Below are 21,127 nucleotides of genomic sequence, written 5' to 3' on the forward strand. Positions count from 1 at the left end.
TCTATGTGAATGAAGTATTTCTTCTTTTGTTTCTTTATAAAATCTTTACATGTGGACTCTGAATGTTCTCCTAAAATATCTTTCGGATCAACTGGTTTATCTCCGTCAACCATTGTTCTTAAACAACCAAATATAGATAAAAAAAAAACAGAACCTTTGAGATTAGTATTACCTCAAGCAATATTCAGAAAAATACCTTCACTTCAACTTCAATATGAGTAACCCGTATCCAAGAGCGTCTCCTTGCTCTGATACCAATTGTTGCGTCAAAGCCTGCGGAAGCGTTAGGTTTCCACTACTACGAGGTATCTCAATATCACCAAGAACACAACCATACTACGAGGTATCTCAATGCGCATTCCCCCCAAAACCTTATTGGAAAATTGGCTTGAAATCTCAAAGTCCTTGCCACATTCATAATATGTTGATGTTTTCTCTCAACTCTTCCATTCTGTTGTGGTGTACCTACACAGGATGTCTCAAACACTATCCCATTAGTTCGAAAGTATCCAAGCAATACATTGAACTCAGTTCCATTATCACTTCTAGCAATTTTGATTTCTTTATTAAACTGACGCTTCACAAGAGCAATGAAGTTAAGAAATTTCTGTTCAACTTCAGTTTTGTTTCGAAGCAAATAAATCCACACACCTCTTGAAAAATCATCTACTATTGTCAAAAAATAATGTGCTCCACACGATGACTGAGTCTTATACGGACCCCATAAATCTATATGAACCAACTCAAAAATACAACTGGATTTACTGAGACTACTAGCAAAACTACTCCTATGATGTTTTGCTCGTGGACAAATATCACAAGCATCATTATTATTCTTTATTAATCTACTCACTCCTTGTAACTTCTGCAAAACTTTTTCTGAAGGATGTCCCATACGCCGATGCCATAGCTCATACGTATCTCCACTAACAACCATAACTTCAACTTGAGGCACACCACAGAAAATATACAGTCCACCTTGTCTCTCAGCCACTCCAATCATCCTCCTCGTCAACCGGTCCTGTATAAGACATAAACTGTTAGTACATTGGATAATACATCTTTTCTCATCAATAAGTTGTGTAAGCGAAATTAAGTTACAAGTTATCTGAGGAACATAAAGCACATTCTCTAGTCTCAAACCCCCAGTAAGGATAACAGTTCCTATCTTCTCAGAAAGTGCATACTTCCCATCTGGAAGTCCAATAGTGCATGCCTTAATATCTTTTATCTCTATCATGTCATCCCTTTTATATGTGACATGATTTGTAGCTCCCGTGTCTACAATCCAAACAGTTTTATTCTTCTTACCTTGGAGCTTAGGCGTGGATTTTCTTGAGTTTAAAAACTCAAGTACCTGTTGAAGCTGTGTTGCTGTGACTCCGGTCAAACCTGACGCTTCTGATGAGGGCGCTCCACCTGAATGCCTTGTGTCTGATATATTAAGGTTGTGTGCTCGAACCTGGTTGCCTGCACCTTGTCCTCGACCACCTCTACCACCGGTAAAGTTAGTGCCACCACGCCCTCTACCATTGGTTCTTCCTCCTCGACCAGATCTTCTTCCTCCTCTAGGTCTGTCTCCCCACCATTCTGGGTATCCAATACGTTGAAAACACCCATCCTCTGAGTGTCCATCTCTGGTACAGTACTTGCAATGCTTGTTAGGATCATACGTATTATTGAGTTGACGTTGATCAGATTGTACTCTGAATGCCATCACATTGTCATGTACCTCCGTAGACATAGTTACTTCTCCTATACACAGACGCTCCGAATTCACCATTGTCTGGTATGCTACATCTGTTGATGGAAACGGGTCTCTATCCAACAGTTGTTCACGCACGGAACTATACACAGAGTCTAATCCAATCAAAAAATAATGCAGAAAGTCTTCTTCTCTCAACATACTTACTTGTGATGCGATATTACAAGTGCACTTACCAAACTTTCACTGAGGTACCTTCATGTATGTTACCATCTGATCCCATATCTTGTTCAATCTCCCAAAGTACTCAGCTATACCTTCTGCTTTCTTTTGTTTGCACTCACTTAACGAAGCTTTCAGCTGACAGATTCTTGTTCCGCTTACAACACAGTATCTTCTCTTCAACTGTGTCCACAGCAAGTTTGCATCATCATAGTCTCCCAAGCTCGATATAATTGGTGAATCTAACGTGTTGCTAATCCATGAAACAAGCATTGACTGGACAGCAATCCACTCTTCCAACTGGTCACTATCTTCAGGTTTTGTGATTGTTCAATCAACAAAACCAAACTTCCTTTTAGCCATCAATGATCTTCTTGTGGCTCTAGCCCATTCATCATAGTTAGTCCCCTTTAAAACAATCGGCGTGATGATGATACCTGGACCATCACTCGATTCTAGATGGTAGACTGGATTCTTCTTCTGCATATCACACTCTATATTTTTCCCTTTGGATGACTCTGTTTCACCATCCATCGTTTTTTTTAGGGTTCTTAACCGGCTCTTGAAGCCATGTTAAGTTTTGGTAATTTTCTGTGTGTTTCCATTCATTCACAACGTCTTTACTTATACAAGACCAAACTTGGGTTACAAGACACAAACCCTGGACCTACCGACTTGAGACCGATTACTTGGGTCTCAAGTTTGCTACTTACGTAAACAGACCATCTACATGGACTATCCAAGTTGGTCTCAGAATCCAGACCGAATACGTAGGGCTCAAGACACAGTCTTGAGTCCAAACATCAAGACTACGTATCTCCTAATACAATCACTTAGTTTCCCAAACCAACCAGAATTTTTCCGTTGAAATTTCTGAGCGAAGGTTCTGCCTTTATTTCGACACCATTTCGGGAAGTTCTTGTAGTTCTTATTATGATCACAGATGAGACTTTTCCAAACGCCTTCAAGGTTACCCGCAGGACAGTATGTATTGGCTGCTGATACCCTCTCTGCATAAATAAAATAAATAAGTTCCGAACTAAGAAGATTAAAGATTAGTTAGCTAGCCATTCATATATGAAATGTTGTATTAATGGCAAACAAAGAAACTATTGCAAAGAGAAGAAGCAACCAGGCTTGGTAAACTACCTTCATGATTATGATTATAAGAGATTTTAGAATGAAAATAAAATGATCAAAATTATGTGATCAAAATGATTATCGTCAATAGCTATACTAACTGGCGTTCATTTTTATAATCGGCATACCAGAGTTGTGCAAAATTAAGCAACAAAACAAAGGGGTTGAATTCACAGATGAGCTTGTTGTGCTTGACCGAGGCATATTCCGTGCTAACGCCGATATCCAAAGGGGTTTTCATAGTGCATCTACTTATACGTCTTTGAGGCTATTTTTAGGACATGCCTTGCCTAATTTCTACCTTTGTTGAAAAAGAAGTGAACGGATTACTGAAAAAGTCTCAATAATTTGACTTAAACACTGATATTGAAAGAAATTGTTACGCACTGAGCGTGATGTATACTTTGTACCATCTTCTGCCGGCCTAGTAAGTAAGGATCACATAACTGCGCAAAGACAGTGGTAAAGTTAGGGTGATAATACTAATGGCGTGAGTTTGAAACTCGTTAACACCAAAGAAAAGTTATTAATCATAGAATTGTTGGAGTTTCATGGATCCAGAGAGGAGTAGAGAGAAAAACAAACTAATGAAAAACAGAGAACTACATGGTTATTGATCTAATTTTTACCACTTTCACTTACAACATGGCTGGTTATAAACTAAAACATTAATATATAGTGACATTCCCCTTTAGCACACGACTATTACTTCCTAATGTGAAGTTAAAAGACTCAACGTTAACACCTACAATTCAGCACGTTTTGTAAATGTGAAAGACTAGTCCAACATCTTTTCTCTTTTCTAGTTCTAGTCTGTTTCCTAGTTTAGGGTTTTGTTTTCTTTTCTTTCCGATATATTGTTTCCTTTTCTTAGACCTCAGACTACTGGGAATCATTGAATCCTATATAAGCACTTCTAGTATTGTAATATCCGGAAAAAAACACCCAACACTATTAGTATTTGATTTCAAAATTTGAAGCACCACTAATGGCCAATGAAGAAGGTGTTATGGCTATAATCAGAGCAATACGACCTAATTTTCGTAATGCGCACGATAAAATTGTGTTTGCAGTACATGCAATGTTCTTGAATTCTGGGTATTTTCTAAATGCAACAGGATCTGCAGCTTATTCAGACACCATTCTGACTTCTCCACCTTCAGATGAGATTCCAATCGTGGGGTGGAATCAGAGTGAGGATTCATATGGGTTTGTTTACTCGAAAGTTGTTAAGGCCGGTGTCAAGTACACAGTACTAGTCAAGTGTTTGGTCATGGGAGATTACTTGGTGATTGATTTTCTGAGCAGCAAGTACCCAGATAAGGAACCTCTCGGGCTTCAAATCAATGTTAATGATTATAACGGAGGAGGAGGAGACGAAAGGACGACAAATTTCGCTAACCAGTATAGGAATTTTGATGAGCTGGTAAAGAAGTTGGATGTTAAGATATTCAGTAAGTTGAATTTTGAGATTTTGATCAACCCTGGTATCCAGAACTTGATGATGATAACCTGGTTAAAGGATCATCCGAGTTTCGTATTTTGATCCGGATGAAAAGCTGCTTAGCATGGAGATGAGGTCGACACACAACCCCGAATTATATATTTTTATTTACTTTTTTATTTTATTTTTCAATTTGCTTAACATGGATACGAGGTCTGTTTTTTTTTTAAGGATTTGGGCTGTATTAGTTGAGTCTCGACATTTTATTAAAGAACCATTTTTGGGATCATGGTTTTTTTTTTGAAGGGACCATGATTTTATTTTGGGTAAAGACATTAGAAATAAATCTAGATCACCCCTTATCTAGATATTTATATTAATACATAAATACCATCCTGATTAATTTTGAGTGATGATTAGTTAGTGTTAATAATAGTTAGTGTAATGATTAGTGAGATGATTAAGTTAAAGATTATTAGTGAGATTAAAAAATCAGATGTTTTTTTTAAAGAAGTGGAATTATTGAGAGAGCAAAGTTCGAGAAGATGAAGAAGGAAAACATGAAAAACGATGGATTTTACCAACCACAACCGGAGGAAGGGTATTTGGGTACCCATGTATGCTTCAAACTTAGATAATGTTGGTTGAATTGCTCCAAACTTTCAAAAAAATAAATTTTTTTATGTAGTTTGTGCCAGTTCGGTTACCATATGTCAAGAGCATGCAACCGAACACACCTGAAAGTGTAGTTCGGTTACGTTTTCCAAACACGCAGGTTACCGAACTCGCTCGTTAATGGAGGTTTTGGTCATACAGTGTAATGTTCGGTTACCTTGGATAAAATTGTAGGTAACCGAACTTTGAACTTAAGAATTTATTTGGGTACATCTTGTGTGTTCGGTTAGTTCGCAAACTTGAACGCAACCAAGTTCCCAACCGAACCTAATAGTTCGGTTAGTTGCAAAAAAAAATCCCAACCGAACTGCAGGTTAAGAGTAACCTAGTGTTAGAAGTTCGGTTGGTTCGCAAACTTCAACATATTTTGCGAATCAACCGAACTAGGCTTATAAAATTATTTGGGTACATCTTGTGTGTTCGGTTAGTTCGCAAACTTGAACGCAACCAAGTTCCCAACCGAACCTAATAGTTCGGTTAGTTGCAAAAAAAATTCCCAACCGAACTGCAGGTTAAAAGTAACCTAGTGTTAGAAGTTCGGTCGGTTCGCAAACTTCAACATATTTTGCGAATCAACCGAACTGGGCTTATATATGCATATATGCAATTAGGAAAACGTTCGGTCACTACAAAATTTATTTCTTGGAGAATTCGGTAGAGTTCAGTTTCGAAGTTTCAAACGTAGAGTTCGGTTATAAAGAAAACTTAACATTTTTGCGAAGGAACCGAACTTATGGACTTATGTTTTTCTAAAACAAGGAGTTCGGTTAAAAGTATTTTCTTGCGAATCAATCGAACTCTAAGTTCGGTTAAGAAAAATCTAATTCGTGATAACTGAACTTTTCTCTGAAAACAAAACCCTCCATTAAACCTCTTTGCAACTTCCATTTTCAACTCATTTTGATGATTACTTCTCATTTATTCAACCAAAAACGAATGACAACTAATCGATTTGAGAGAATATCTTTGTTAATTTTTTAAATTAAGCTATATATATAGTGGTGGTGGTGGTGGTTGTATTAGGAGGTCGTGGTGGTAATCAGTGGTTGGTGGTGGTGGTGGTGGTAATCGGCGGCGGTGGGCGGTGGTGGTAATCGGTGGTGGTGGGCGGTGGTGGTTGGTGGTGGTGATAATCGGAGGTGGTGGTGGTGGTAATCGGCGGTGGTGGTGGGAGGAGGTGGTGGTTATATATATATATAGGTGGTTATTGGGTTGGTTTTAAATTAAATTAGGTTAAGGGTAGGTTAGTCACTTCAATGTTTTAGGACACCCCTTATAACTAAAGGGAATGTGGCCTAATCAAATCATGGTCCCCTCAGGAAAAAAAGAATGGTCCCTAGAAAATCGTTCTTTTTATTAAAAAAAAGAAAAAAAAATCAGTCTCGACTGATTGAGGCCCAAGCCCAACAACATCACCACAATTTGCTTTGTCGAATGAATTATATTCCCTAATGTATCATCATGTTCAATTTTGCTCCTGCAGCTTTTGGAGATATAAGAGTTTGATCAAAATTATTACTCAGCCAGGTATGTTTATTAACTCGTTTCTATTAAATTCATGATATAAGGACTGAACTAACATGATAGAATTTTCCAAACTATTCTTTTCACATATAATCTGTTATGAGAATCAACCTAATTGCAGGTGGCTCCATTTCATAGTAAAGTTTCTTGGAAGGAAATGAAATTTCAATAGACTGCCAATATTCTACTAATCCAGTAAGCGTTACAAGCTATATAACCGATGCAATTTATGGTTTCAAATCATTTATGATTTTTAACGATTAACAAGGATGCTTCTGCCGATTTGGACCGATCTTGTACAAAACAAGTTGGCGATTTTCTTAATTGGCTCTGCATAAGCTTGAATTAGAAAATAAAAAATTGGTGACCTTTCAAATAAGAGTTGTCAAATGGAAAAATCTCTAAAAACATGATAAATAGGTTCAATATAACAATATTACACACTTAATAATATGGCACAACGGAAACAATCGATTAATAAACGTAATCTAGGAGAATCCACTCCTAAAAATAGTTAAACAACTCCGATCCCGGAGCTAAAACAAAAGGATATGCAACTTTAATCCAACCGTTTAAGAGAAAGAAATAATGGTTTAAACACAATCAACTGATTGATTAATATTAATATCAAAAGAGTGAGCTGATCCAAGCTTCTCCCAATCTTATGCAAATTCCAATACTCCTTTTAATTTCTCCGTCGACCACTCAATTTTAACAGAAACACCTCAATTTCTTGGCCGATAATTCAAATTGGAGAAAACCCACTTCTCCCAGTAATGAAATATAATCGACGTTCTACAACAACTTTAACTTCTCTGCAGCTCAACTTTACGACTTATTTCTATAACAACTTGGACTAACAACTTAGATCAAGTTATTTAAGGAAAACAGTTGTAAATAGACTAGGTCTTACTTACGTATGAGATATCTTCTTTGTGTCTATCACTATCTACTTAGTTTGTATATAAATATAAGAAATGTTATTGAATGAAGAAAGCAAGCAGTTCAAACCATTAAACTCGGAAATTCTTTACCCAATCCTATCAAATTCAAATACTCCTTTTAATTTCTCCGTTCATCACTCAATTTCAACAACAACACATCTAACTTCTCGGAATCCAAATTAATTTAACCACAAACTTCGTGTCTTCCTTCAGGTCCGTGTTGTTCTTGGTTTCTCAAACTTGTATTAACCCAAGAAGAAAATAAATATTCTTGTCATAATGTCAATTCATGGTGACCTGTTGTAGTAATTCGATTTGCGGTAAATACGGATTCGATGCTCGGTCTTGAATAGATTTATAAACAAAAATATATACAAAATTGTCACAGGATCAAGAGATACCGGGACTCAGGATTTCACCAATTCTTATACTCATGCGATTCAATTATTAATTCTAGACAATTAAAGCTTATATTGATAACAAATATCGACTCTTACTTTGCCAAAAATAGATTTTGTAAGTATTATATGTAAATCATAAGCATGATGCATCAAGAATCTCATGGATTAAGCATACATCATCAGACAAAATCACAAATAATCAATAAAATTCATAATTCCATTCATAATAGTGCAAATAGTCATAAAAGAATTAAATAAAATTACTCATGCATAAAGAATGGTTTCCTCCATCATCCCAGTATTGGGGTTTAGCTACTCATAATAATCATGTTCTCAAAATACATACTTGATGCTCAAAATATGATTAAAAGAGTGAAAAATATAAAACAGTGGTTCTGTGACCCACAAAATTCGTCCAGAAAGAAACGATACCGGTGAGCTGCAGTAAAACAACGACACCAGCTGTTGCTGTTGACGCTGCAGAAAATAAGACTGCTCTGAGCAGTCCGTTCTTCGTGTTCTTCAAGGTTTGTTAATGGCAGCAGCAGCAGCAGGTACAATTCCTGCAACTCCTCCTGCGCCTCTCTGCTGGCCTCCCAATCGACCCCTAACTCTTCCTCCCCCTTCTCTGACATAAAACCAACTATTTATAGGCTTTAAATCCCCTTGAAACTCGATCAAACCCCTTGGAAATCTCCATTATTCTTTACGGGTTGTTTGAAGAATAATCTTCTTCTTGTTGCGTTATAGGCTGTTTCCAGCTATTCTCTCGTCTCAAATATCTTCTAGGACTTTTACCCAACTGTTTTGATGTATATCCCACGCAAGATATCCCATAAATCTCTCAAACTAATCTCAAACCCTAAACAGAAACCGTGTGCACTGTCTTGACTTTGTGTGGATTTTCTGACTTATCCAGCCCAATTAGATGGGTCTAATCGATTCTAACAGGTCCCTTATGTCTTGTAGAGTCCGTGGGTACCAAATTTGCCCATTTAATCGCCTCCTAGGTCGCTCAAATCATTGATCCAAAACTGTTGACGCTGCTGCCTTTTTTCCCGCCAAAATCCAGTTTTGAAACTTTGAAGATGACCTCCCCCTATCCAGTTCCGGTGTCCCTTTAGTACATGCCCTGAAATGGGGTTCCCCTTAGTAATTAGGTTACCCCTTATCCAAAGTGAGAGTCCGTATAGTAATTTTCTCCCACGAGCGCAAAAACCACTTTTTAGCCAATTTCGCCGCAAAAGCTTATTTCTCCAAAAACACCTACAAAGACATAAAATAACCAAATAAGTACAAAATAGAGTACTAACAATATAAACAATTGGGACAAATTAGACACATAAATGCGTCTATCATGACCCCAAAGCTCATGCTTGAAACAAATATTCTTGTGATGGTACCAACATATAATCCTACCAAATAGGCTAGTTAAACAAATATTCATCGAAATAAATCACCACAAATCCAACAGGAAATACGTATATAACAGAAAAGTATGGAAAACATAAAATGACGGGAAAAGAGAAACACACACTTAAAAAAAAACAAACTAGACATTACTGAAAATGTTTAAAAGACCTGACACTAAACAAACTAACAATGCAGAGATGGGGGTGTAAATTCGGGCAGGCCGGGCCGCCCGACCCAGAAATAAGACAGGCCGGGCAGGCCAGGCTTAATATTTGTGAGCCCGTAACCAAATTCAGGCCGGACAGGCCGGGTACAAGTAGATAATTTGCTACCCAAAGACCGTCCAAAGCCCGCTTTTTATACGGGCAGGCCAGATCGGGCCGGACAGGCCACTATTATGAATTTTTTTTTTTTTAAGTTTAAATTTTCAAATGAATGGTATTAAATACAATATCCTTTCCTTTCCAACATCGCATATCATAAGTTATAGTATTATTTTATATTTAAATTACACTGACAAATTTTTAATTTTAGCCTATAATAAATAATTAATTAGAGTACAATAAACTTTCTAATAAGAAAATATATTACCATTAATGTTTTGAAAAGGTTAATTATAAGTAAAAAAACAATTATATATTTTATTTTTCTTGACACAAAATTGACAATTATAAAATTGTAACTTTTAAGTCTTTTTAAGAGGATATTAAATGATTAATGGCACATAGAAGGCTTTCAGGCCGGGCACCAGGCTGGGTATCAGGTCGGGCATCATAATTAATCGTAAAGCCCGAGACCGCCCAATAAATTAATCCAGGCCAGGCCGGGTGGTCCATAACGGGCCATAACAAGCTTTGGGCTACTTCGGGTACAGGCGAGCTCGGGCGGATACAGGCAGGCCGATTATTTTCGGGTATTATTTACACCCCTATGCAGAGACACTCACTTAACAAACTGAAAAGAGACAATTTTAAACATCCACCTAAGCCAAACTCTTAATAAACTTAATGATAGGATATGGGAAACCCTATATATATATAATAACTGTAATCGCACGGTGTCTAACTAGTAGATAGAGGCAAGTACGGGTCGAACTCGCAGGGAGCGGTGGAAACACTATAATCAATATCTCTAAATAAAATAACAAGAAAGAATATTTTTGGATTTTAAAAAATTGAAAACGAAATAATGAAATTAAACTAATAAAATATATTCTCAGAGAAAGACGGTAACTAGCTAGGGTGTGAGAGAGCTAAGGATTTGGGAATCAGTTGTAGGCACTTTACTCATATTCAATCACAAAGGGTCTCAAAAATACTCATATTGAGCGGCAAACCTAACTACTCATACATGGAAAATATTGCATTTACGAATGATTGACAAGAACCATCAAAAATGAATTATTTGTTCTCACCTGAAAGTAGAATTTCTAAGCACTAATCATACATGGCATGAAGAGTCAAGGAATATTCATAACACAATTATTACTTAGGTTCAAATGTTTTTCTACTAATCCAACAATGAACTATACATGGCATAGCACATGAAAAATATAGCCAGAATATAATCATTGATAAAGAGACGGAATTATCAAAATTAAGTTCAAAGGAGAGAAAACACTTGTTCATGAAACCAAATAAATCCTACAAATTCATCCTTTTACCCTAACATGAAGTTAGTTAGTCATGTCTTTCTTAAAAACCATAAACAAATATGAATAAATCCCTAACTAATTGAAATCAAATGGGAGAAATCAAACTCCACTCCACGTTTACGGCTGCGTGTCGCCTCCTCCTCTTCCGGCTTCCATGTCATTTCATGCATGTCATCTTTCCAATCTCGTACCACTAAAGGAGGAAAGAAGATATTTGTTCTTTATTCATATAATCAATTGTTTCCATAACAAGTCACCTGCATGCTTCCTCCGTATCTTAGTTTGAATAGTGCATGCGACAAACACCCCAAATATCTTTACTACCACCGTAAATGTGTACTATTTCATTAACTGAATTTGACCACATATTACTCTTTCCTCCACCATCAAGTACAACTTTAGTACTTTCTATGTAAGCTCCCCTTTCCATAGCAAACGAATGTTGAATAATAAATGTAATATCTTGTTAGATTTTTCTTTATCTTCTTTTGTAAATGTAAAAGCCATATATCTTGACGTGGTCGCATTTGCGAGTACTTTCTGCAAAAAGCACTAAAATGATGTCGTTAATCAAAATATCGAGTCTTAACTAATATAAATATGGATATAAAGCGTAACATTTATTTACTTATCACACTCCACACTTATATTTTGTTAGCCCTCGAGTGAAATAAAGAATGTATCCGCTTAAACAGCTGGATATGAAGTGATGTCTTCTAAATAGCGAGACAGGTTATCTGCTAAACAGCGAGACGGGATCACTAAACAATGGTGCAAAGAAGTCTGCTAAACATCGAGACGAACCACTAAATAGTGTTTTAGAGAAAGACCCGCTCAACAGCTGGTTATAACATGATAAGAAAACGAAAAAAATTGACCCACTCAACAGCTGATCATAAAATGCAAAAAAAAAAAAAAAAAATTTACAAAACCCGCTCCACAGCTGGTCATAAAATGAAAATCTAAAAAAGAATGAAAAAGACCCGCTAAACAGCCGGTCATCATTTTTTATAATTTTTTTTAAGACCCGCTCTACGGAGGGTCATACCATGCAATTTTTTTAATGATTTTTTTTTTACGAGACCCGCTCCACAGCTGGTCATAAAATGAAAATCAGAAAAAGAATGAAAAAGACCCGCTATGCAGCCGGTCATCATTTTTTATATTTTTTTTTAAGACCCGCTCTACGGCTGGTCATACCATGCAATTTTTTTAATGAAAATTTCTAACGAAAATGCCACTCCCCCACACTTAAATGTTACATTGTCCTCAATGTAATTGAGTCATCCAACGTATAAATTAAGATGGGAAATTCAAGCAAACAAATAAAAAATAAAAAAAAATAAAGGGAACAAATCTTATGGGTTGACTCCCATGAAGGAAAAGGTTTTTGTATCCCTGCTTGCGCACGTTAATAATCTCAAACATGGTGCTAATACACCAAAGTAAACTGCCAATCATATATATATATAGTCTGAAAAGTTGGGGATCATCCCAACTATTCCAGTCAGCTGAAAATATGAACCTGTAAACACTATAACCCTCCAAAAAAATGTGTAAATCCATTCCCAATAGAAAAATATAAGAGATAATTAAATCCCTCTGGCAAGTAACAATTTCAAATTGTTTGACAATTTTTATTCACAGAACACTCTCTAAATCAGGTTCTAAATCAGTTGAAATAATTTCCGCGGCAGATATTGGAAAAAGATTTTGATCTTGCACTGCGAGAGCAAATATGAATTCGTAGCATCATGACCGTCGGATAAGAGACACGTGACGTCATCGAACTCTGACTTAACCATAGTTATCTATCCGGACTTTTGTCCCAACTGCCGTTTCTTTTCCAAGGTTTCTCTTCTGCCTTCCCGAAATTGGTACTTCAAAGATGTTATTGATCAGAATTGGCCGGAATAATTCCTGGCAATCGGAAACCCATCTTGAAAAGAAACTTGAAAATTCAATTGATTTAAAAGAGTTGATGAAGAAACTATATATTAAGATTAACTTGCAAGCTGGATTCCCAAGTATTTGGAGTTGTACGGGTTTGGGGGTATACCTTTTTGTAGACAGCTTCAGATACATGATCGAAGGAGCTTGCTTGATCCATAAATACACGTGCAACAAAATCACTAGTCACATATCGATTAAGGTCGAATTAGGCTAGTGGTGATCATATCAGCTTTATATCATGAGGCATCAGCAGCCACTTTGAAATTTTGCTAGCATTTAATTTAAACATAAAGACATACTTGTCTTCATACTTTTAATCTTTACTCCTATGACCCTGTCTTATTATTAAGATGTTCCATGGCAGCCAATGTATGAATGCGTGGATGATTGTAACGATTTTAGCAGTGTTTTCTTCATTGCCGTCGTTGATGGATTATAGAAGCGGAGGTGAGAAAACTGGCAGATGAAAAAAAAAATAACCCATTGATTACATGCATTCTTGTCCATGGGGATTCAAGTGTTGATCAAGTGATGATCTTGCTAATAGTAATACTCTTTTCTTGGCGCCATAAATAAGAAGAAGATATGTGGGGTTGTTATGTAAATTCGGGTACTTAACCGTGGTTAAGTCTAGAGTTTGGTGATGTCAAATCTCTGAAATCCGACCATCAAAAAGCTGCGAATTCATACTTGCTCGCGCAGTGCGAGCTCAAAACATTTTCCCAGATATTGGTTCAAATTCATCCACGGAACAAGATCTCAATGGGGCGATATTATCACCACTCATAGACCCATTATCATCTAAAACGGTTTCATTATCAATATCATCAAGACGAAAAAATTCAGAACTTAATGGATTTAGGGTCAAGGTCGAAGCTTTCTCGTCTAATGAAACTAGTCGAGACTCTAATAAAACTAGAGGTTCTAGTTTGGGCTTCCATTTATTAGTGTCTAGCAGCGGTGTGGAGTCTAACAACGCATTGACTTCAAAAATAACATTATCATCATCAAAATCATACCCTAAATGAGTTAAGCATACCTCTAACGGATCTTCCAAATGGCTCTTGAAAAAGCTTTGCGAGTTCATACTTCCTTTTCGCCAGCAACACTTCAAACTAAAGTACCTAAAAAAAAATTCAAACAAATTGCGTAAAAAGAAACTACAGAAAATCTAAAATAAAAATAAAAATAAATTATGTACAAAAACTAAAAATAAATTATATACAGTGATATCAACTAGTGAGTATTTTTGCTACCACTCCCCGGCAGCGGCGCCAAAAATTGATAGGATATGGGAATACCCATATATATATAATAACCGCAATCGCACAGTGTCTAACTAGTAGACAGAGGCAAGTACGGGTCGAACCCATAGGAAGCGGTGGAAACACTATAATCAATATCTCTAAATAAAATAACAAGAAAGAATATTTTGGATTTTTATAAATTGAAAACGAAATAATGAAACTAAACTAATAAAATATATTCTCAGAGAAAGACGGTAACTAGGTTACTATATATTATGCCTTATACCAAGACTTGATCCCAGACCTCTGGGGTAGATGTCTACGATGACAACCACCAAGGTATTGGGGAATTGGTAAAGACGGTAACTAGGGTGTGAGAGAGCTAAAGATCCGGGAATCCGTTGTAGGCACTTTACTCATATTCAATCACATAGGGCCTCAAAAATACTCATGTAGAGCGGCAAACCTAACTACTCATACAGGAAAGATATTGCATTTACAAATCATTGATAAGAATCATCAAAAATGAATTATTTGTTTTCACCTGAAAGTAGAATTTCTAAGCACTAATCATACATGGCATGAAGAGTCAAGGAATATTCATAACTCAATTATTACTTAAGTTCAATGGGTTTTTCTACTAATCCAAAAATGAACTATACATGGCATAGCACATGAAAAATCTAGCTAGATAATAAACACTGATAGAGAGACAAAATTATTAAAATTAAGTTCAATGGAGAGAAAATCCTTGTTCATAAAACTAAATAAATCTTACAAGTTCATCCTTTCACCTTAACATGAAATTAGTTAGCCATGACTTTCTTAAAAACCATAACCAAATATGAATAAATCCCTAACTAATTTTGAAATCAAACGGGAGAAATCAAACTCCACTCCCCGTTTACGGCTGCGTGCCGCCTCCTCCTCTTCCGGCTTAATCCTCTCAAAGAATCCATTCATCGAATGGTCGCCAAATCCATGTCATTTCATGCATGCCATCTTTTCAATCTCGTACCACTAATGGAGGAAAGAAGATATTTGTTCTTTATTAATATAATCAATTGTTTCCATAACGAGTCACCTGCATGCTTCCTCCATATCTTAGTTTGAATAGTGCATGCGACAAACACCCCAAATATCTTTACTACCACCGTAAATGTGTACTATTTCATTAACTAAATTTGACCACAAATTACTCTTTCCTCGGCCATCAAGTACAACTTTAGTACTTTCTATGTAAGCTCCACTTTCCATAGCAAACAAATATTGAATAATAAATATATAGTAGAAACTTTTTAATTAATACTGGTTATTTAATAAACTCTTTTAAATAATATTTTTTTACCGATCCTTAGTCGAGGACAACGTGTTAAATTAATAATTCGCTAAAAGTATAAGATAATATTTTTTTGATAACCTATATAGGTCCCACATGAAATATAAATTAATAATATATTATATATAACACAATAATGATTTGCGAATACTATTTGAAAAATGATTTAATTGTCTTCTATTTTTTGCTAAAATCAATATTGCATTGAGTTTCATCTCTAATTTTTCTTATCATTGTAAGAATTCTTGGTGTTGTTTTCTCATAGCTCAACAAGAAATTATTCAAATGTGATTGCCGCTTTAATAGCCTCGTTTCGTGAAGGGGGCTCTATTGTAGAACTTTCATCCTCTTTTTCCACATCTTTATCGGTTCCCATAACGTTCTCGATTATTTCTTCATCAGTCAACAACTGTGTAACTTCATTTTCTTCCGGATAATTTAGGACATCTTTGCCATTCATTGAATTGCGATAGCCTAACTTCTCGATCAAATTTTGCAAGTCTTGAGTGATTTCACTGTTTGTATGTTCAACCAGATTGTATAAACTTCTGTTATTTGTTGATCGAAGTTTACAATGACGAAAGCAGTTTGCTAGTCTAGTTGTACGAACGTCGATAGTCCATGCTGAAATTGCAAGATTCATTGCATCTAACACATGTATTTTTTCTGGATTTGACGCCGCTAATTCATAGCCTTCCAAAAGACTGCTATAAAATCAACGAAAATAATGCATTTTAAAAGCTCATATAATCCCTGCGTCAAAAGGTTGAATATTTGAAGTTGTGTTTGGTGACAAAAAAAATAATTCAACATTTTGTATTCCTTCAATATGATATGGTATTTTGTTTTTATAAAAACTAATTATTTGATATGAAATTTATCTATAAGTTAATAAAATATTAATTAATATATAAATTAATAATTATTAATTTATCGGTTAATTAATATCTGGCTTAATTAATAAATTTTGATGGTCCCAACAGCATTAATTTATAGAGTTTCTACTGTAATATCTTGTTGATTTTTCTTTATCTTCTTTTGTAAATGTAACCCACCGAAGGACTAAGTAAAAGCCATATATCTTTCTGTGATCGGATTCGCTAGTACTTTCTGCAAAAAAACACTAAAATAGTGTCATTAGTCAAAATATCGGGTCCTAACTAATATAAATATGGGTATAAAATGTTGCACTTACGTGCTTATCACTTAATAAACTTCAAAGGTAGTGATTTTAGGAAAATAAGTAACTAAGCATCTTCCTGAATAGTATCCAAGCTTGGAGCAACATTTGTATTACGAGCCAATACTTGATTAAGGACATTTTGTCGAAAACTTGCAACATCTTATTTCATCTGTTGAACTTGGTCTTCGTACTGCTTGATTTTATCATCCTTCGTTGCAAGGAGTGCAAAGAGTTCTTTTATCTCCTCATCAGAAAGTCTGCGGTTATGGTGTATTTTTAATTTCCTCTTCAGAACTTCGTCATATATTTCATTTTCATCAGGTGTGCCCCCTGCCACAATGCCTTGCTCATGCATCTTTTTAATTTACACTAAACTACAATATCCATAGTTAAGAAAACGTTATAAAGTATTGCATGGGTGTAAAGAAAGTACATAAAGAATTTGTAATTAGAAATGTAATCCTCGATTCAACTTACATACTGAACGTGAGCTGTTTCATATATCCAAACACGTTGAGCCCCTTTGATATGCATGTGAATATCGTGAAACGTTTGTATTTTGACAGCTTTCACTCCCAAAACTTTTTTATGGATGAAGAAGAGAAAATATCAACAAATAACAACATAAATACTTTTTACACAATACTAATTTTTAATGAGAAATACCTTTTCTATGCGCACTTGAAACGCCCGACAACCCCCACAGTGGTTGTACTCGACTTGTAACTGCATCTTTTTTGATGACTATACCCAAGTAGATATAAAGGATATAAAACTACTAACATTCAAGGTTCAAAGATAAACAAGATGTAAAGAACATGAAAAGTAAAGATTAACACAAGCATATAATGTGGTTCGGCCATGAAGACCTACGTCCGCGGGAGATCACCATGGTTACTTCTTTTTATTTTTTGGTGTCTTCACTTGGTTTTTTCATCAATGTAAGTTCTGATTCTTCTTTCGTTTTACACTTTTTAGTGCTGAGAAGAGACAAATGAGAACTCCTAGTACCAGTCGTTCTTATGGTATGTCTGATGCTGCTTATATTATGACGGTCAAAGTTACTTATCGTATGAGGAGATTTGATGTTTCTTTTTTCCAGTCTGGCGGGTCAGGACGGCGTTTCGACAAAGAATATCCCTGAGGATAACCCTTGTGGTCCCAACGAGATCGTCGTGATGGTGGGTCAGCTCGATACTGGACTTCGCCTTCCTTTGTATTGCCCACTAGATCCCTTCCAGTACGAGGTGCTTTGTCAGCTCAGTCCTCAGCAAGGTATATTTCAACCCAATTGTAACTTTTATAGGATCGCCCGAGAATGTTCTCGGCAAAGTAAAGGTAAGGTTACTAAGAACGAGCAGAACGAGTTCGTTCCTTCTCAGATGGATTTATATACACCTGAGACTTTTGTGGAGAACTATTGGTGCTAACAGTCCGATACTTTTGAGGGCTTTGGAGTTGGAATTTCTCGATCCCGCAAAGCTATCAAGGGCCCCTTGTTAATGTCCGATTTGGATCCTCCAAACCCCAGCAATTTTACACTCCGCAAGACTCATGAACCAAAGTGGTTTTGGTTGGGATGAGCTTGGCAATGCTCTTCCCGGGATTCCCGGGATGCATAGTCATCTGCCACCTTATAAGCTATGGGAGATTAGATGGGTTACTCCTCATAGGTAATCATCACAAACTGTCCGAGCTATTGAGGATGCTAAGGTAGAAAATATTGTCTTAATGTTTTAACGTATATTTACCTTGCCCTTGTTTTATGACGTAGCATATGCTGCCATTTTTTGACAGAGAATGAGGGTTGTTGATGGTTCTGGCCCATCTACTAATCATGTGGATGTTGCAGAACATGCTTTGGATGTTGATATTGGTGCTCTTTTTGGTGAGAATGAAATGATGGAACTTGGTGATGGATTTTTTGATGGTGTTGACCAATCCTTGTTGGATGATCCTATCAATCCCGATTGCACTGCTACCTTATCGGAGGTGAGGATGCCTGATAGAAGCATTATTGTGTCTAATATATCTCAATTGTATATGTTGTTAGTGTTCGATTTTGTATTTATTTTGTTATTTTATGTCTTTGTAGGTATTTTTAGAGAAATAAGCTTTTGCGGCGAAATTGGATCGAAAAGTGGTGTTTTACACCACATGATAAAGTAATAAAGGCACCCCAGAAATGCACCGGAAGCACCTCAAGAATGTATCGGAGGAACCCCAGAAAAATTACTATTTACACCCAAAAATTAATATTTGCACCCCATAAGGCAAGTGCTAAAGGGACAACCGTACAAGATTAGGGGGAGGACATCTTCTTCTCAAATTCAAAAAAATCAATTTTGGCGGGAAAACTATTTATTCCCTGGCAGAATTTTTGATCGGATTTTGGAGGAGTTTTTGGGTGATTCAATCGCTGAAACTTTATGGGTAGATGTGATATGTCATAAAAAAGCTAGTATGGGTCATTTTATCGATCAAATTTGGATGTATAAGGTGCTTCAATCCAAAACAGTGGACACAAGCTTTCACGGGTTCAAGTAAATTTTACACGAGTTTGAGGCGCGTAATGCATGAGTTTGGAGTGTGTTGCACTACAGAGATGTGTGAAAAAGATAAATAAGGGAGGTTTGATAGCTGAGAACGCGTGGAAGATCAAAAAATGGAAAATATTTCCGTAAGAATAAAAATAATAAAGAGAGGATATTTTGAAGTTATGGAGGAGATTCGATGCATTTTTCAGGTTTAAATAGGTTGCATTAGTGTCATAGAATAGGTGCGGAGAGTTTGGTGGCTTAAGGAGGGCTGAGGAGTGAGAAATCAAGACGAACAACAAGCTTCCTGCTGTTGTTTTCTGCTGGTGCAGGGATGAAGAACACGAAGAACATAAGACCCAGCGTAACTTTCGTTCTTTAACAGTGACAACCGACAAGTGTTAGCGGGTCGTATCGCAACAGTGACTGCTACACTTTACTTGTATCGTTCCTTTAACAGTAGTTTGCACCAGTTGCAAATTCTTGTTTTACACCATTTTATTTTTTTCTCTCCATTGTAAACACCATTTGAGCTATAAATAAATCTTTTGAGTGTGTTTTCATCATGATGACCTATACCCCAACACTGGGACGACGGAGGAGGCCGAACTTCATACATGGGTAATTTTATTAATTCTTTTTAAGACTTTGTATTAATTTTAATTGAAATTATGATTTCAATTAATTGGTTGTCATTTAATTTGATGATGTATGCTTAGCTTAGGTGTTTTGATACATCATGCTTAGGATTTACAATCAATGTTTTGAGAATCTACTTTGGAAAAAATAGAGTCCATGTTTATATTTCTTGAGCTAAAATTGTTGAGAATAAATAAGTGGACCTTATGTTATGAAGATTGGCTAAATCCTTAGTCCTAGTACCTCTCGCCCACTTTGTTAATATTTTTGTATATAATTTTTATTAAATTTAAAAACTCGAATCTTCACAAGTCTTAGAGCTCGAATCATTTTTACTACAACTTCAAAAACACATCAATGCCCCGGGAGAGTAATCTCGTTGATAAGGGTGCTCTCCCCGATGTAGGTGCTCGAGTTGGAAGTAGTGGTGGTAATATTGTTCATGTTGTTCCAAGTGGTGGTGGTGGTGTTGGTACTGGCATACCAAGTACTTTTCTGTTGGTTTTCCTTCTGCTCCAGCAGTTCCTTCTAGTTCATCTCCCACCATGTTTGGTGGGGGATCCGAGGCGATGAAGATGTTATGCTCGAATCAGTATGCTCGGTTGAGCGAGGACAAGCAAGCTCGTATCTTAACTTCCTTGGATAAGTCCTCTCAACATCAGCTTGTGCAGGCGGCATTTATCAAAACTTGACTATATTTTTAATAGTATGTATTTGTTAGTTCCCCAATCTAACTGGTGATGTTGTTGATTTTTTAAAGCAACAATTTGAGGGTCGGGATGATATCCGAGACTCGCATTGCTAGGAGGCAAGCTAGAGTTGTGGAGCACGAGAACAAGCAATTGCATCTCGCTGTGGAGATGGATAAACAGGAAGCCTTGTCCTTTCGTCAGGATAAGAAAGAGTTGGAAGGTATTTATTCTTTCCTTTGTCTAATTTTTTCGACACCATAATAGGTTCTAAAGTTATGAATTAGTCCCTATATTGGTAGCCACCGTCAAACGTTCTCGTCAGTGCAAAATTGATTCCTTGGAGCACGAAAATACAAAACTTCAGACGGATGTGGATGTTCACCGAAATCGCATTGTTGATCTTCGTGCGATGTTA

General features: G+C 36.3%; 2 protein-coding genes across 2 annotated transcripts; one reads left to right on the plus strand and one right to left on the minus strand.

Annotated features, from left to right (window-relative positions):
- Window positions 1-4,055: 4,055 nt before the first annotated feature.
- LOC113337184 (probable proteasome inhibitor) lies at window positions 4,056-4,613 on the plus strand. The gene has a single exon (XM_026582889.1). It carries the CDS (start codon window positions 4,056-4,058, stop codon window positions 4,611-4,613), a length of 558 nt encoding a protein of 185 aa, XP_026438674.1.
- Window positions 4,614-15,938: 11,325 nt separating this feature from the next.
- On the minus strand, window positions 15,939-17,199 carry LOC113337186. The gene is made up of 2 exons (XM_026582890.1): window positions 17,036-17,199; window positions 15,939-16,368 (listed from the first exon to the last, which is right to left on the minus strand). Exons 1-2 carry the CDS (start codon window positions 17,197-17,199, stop codon window positions 15,939-15,941), a joined length of 594 nt encoding a protein of 197 aa, XP_026438675.1.
- Window positions 17,200-21,127: the final 3,928 nt, after the last annotated feature.

The sequence above is a fragment of the Papaver somniferum genome, unplaced genomic scaffold (genome assembly GCF_003573695.1).
Source record: "Papaver somniferum cultivar HN1 unplaced genomic scaffold, ASM357369v1 unplaced-scaffold_158, whole genome shotgun sequence".
NCBI lineage: Eukaryota > Viridiplantae > Streptophyta > Magnoliopsida > Ranunculales > Papaveraceae > Papaver > Papaver somniferum.

Bases quoted from the DNA above. Each gene is read 5' to 3' on its own strand.
- LOC113337186 (XM_026582890.1), bottom strand. From the start codon at position 17,199: ATGCATGAGCAAGGCATTGTGGCAGGGGGCACACCTGATGAAAATGAA. The intron at 16,369-17,035 runs GTACGAAGACCA...TTGATTTTATAG, and splicing joins AAGGATGATAAAATCAAGCA to CAGTCTTTTGGAAGGCTATG.
- LOC113337184 (XM_026582889.1), top strand. From the start codon at position 4,056: ATGGCCAATGAAGAAGGTGTTATGGCTATAATCAGAGCAATACGACCT.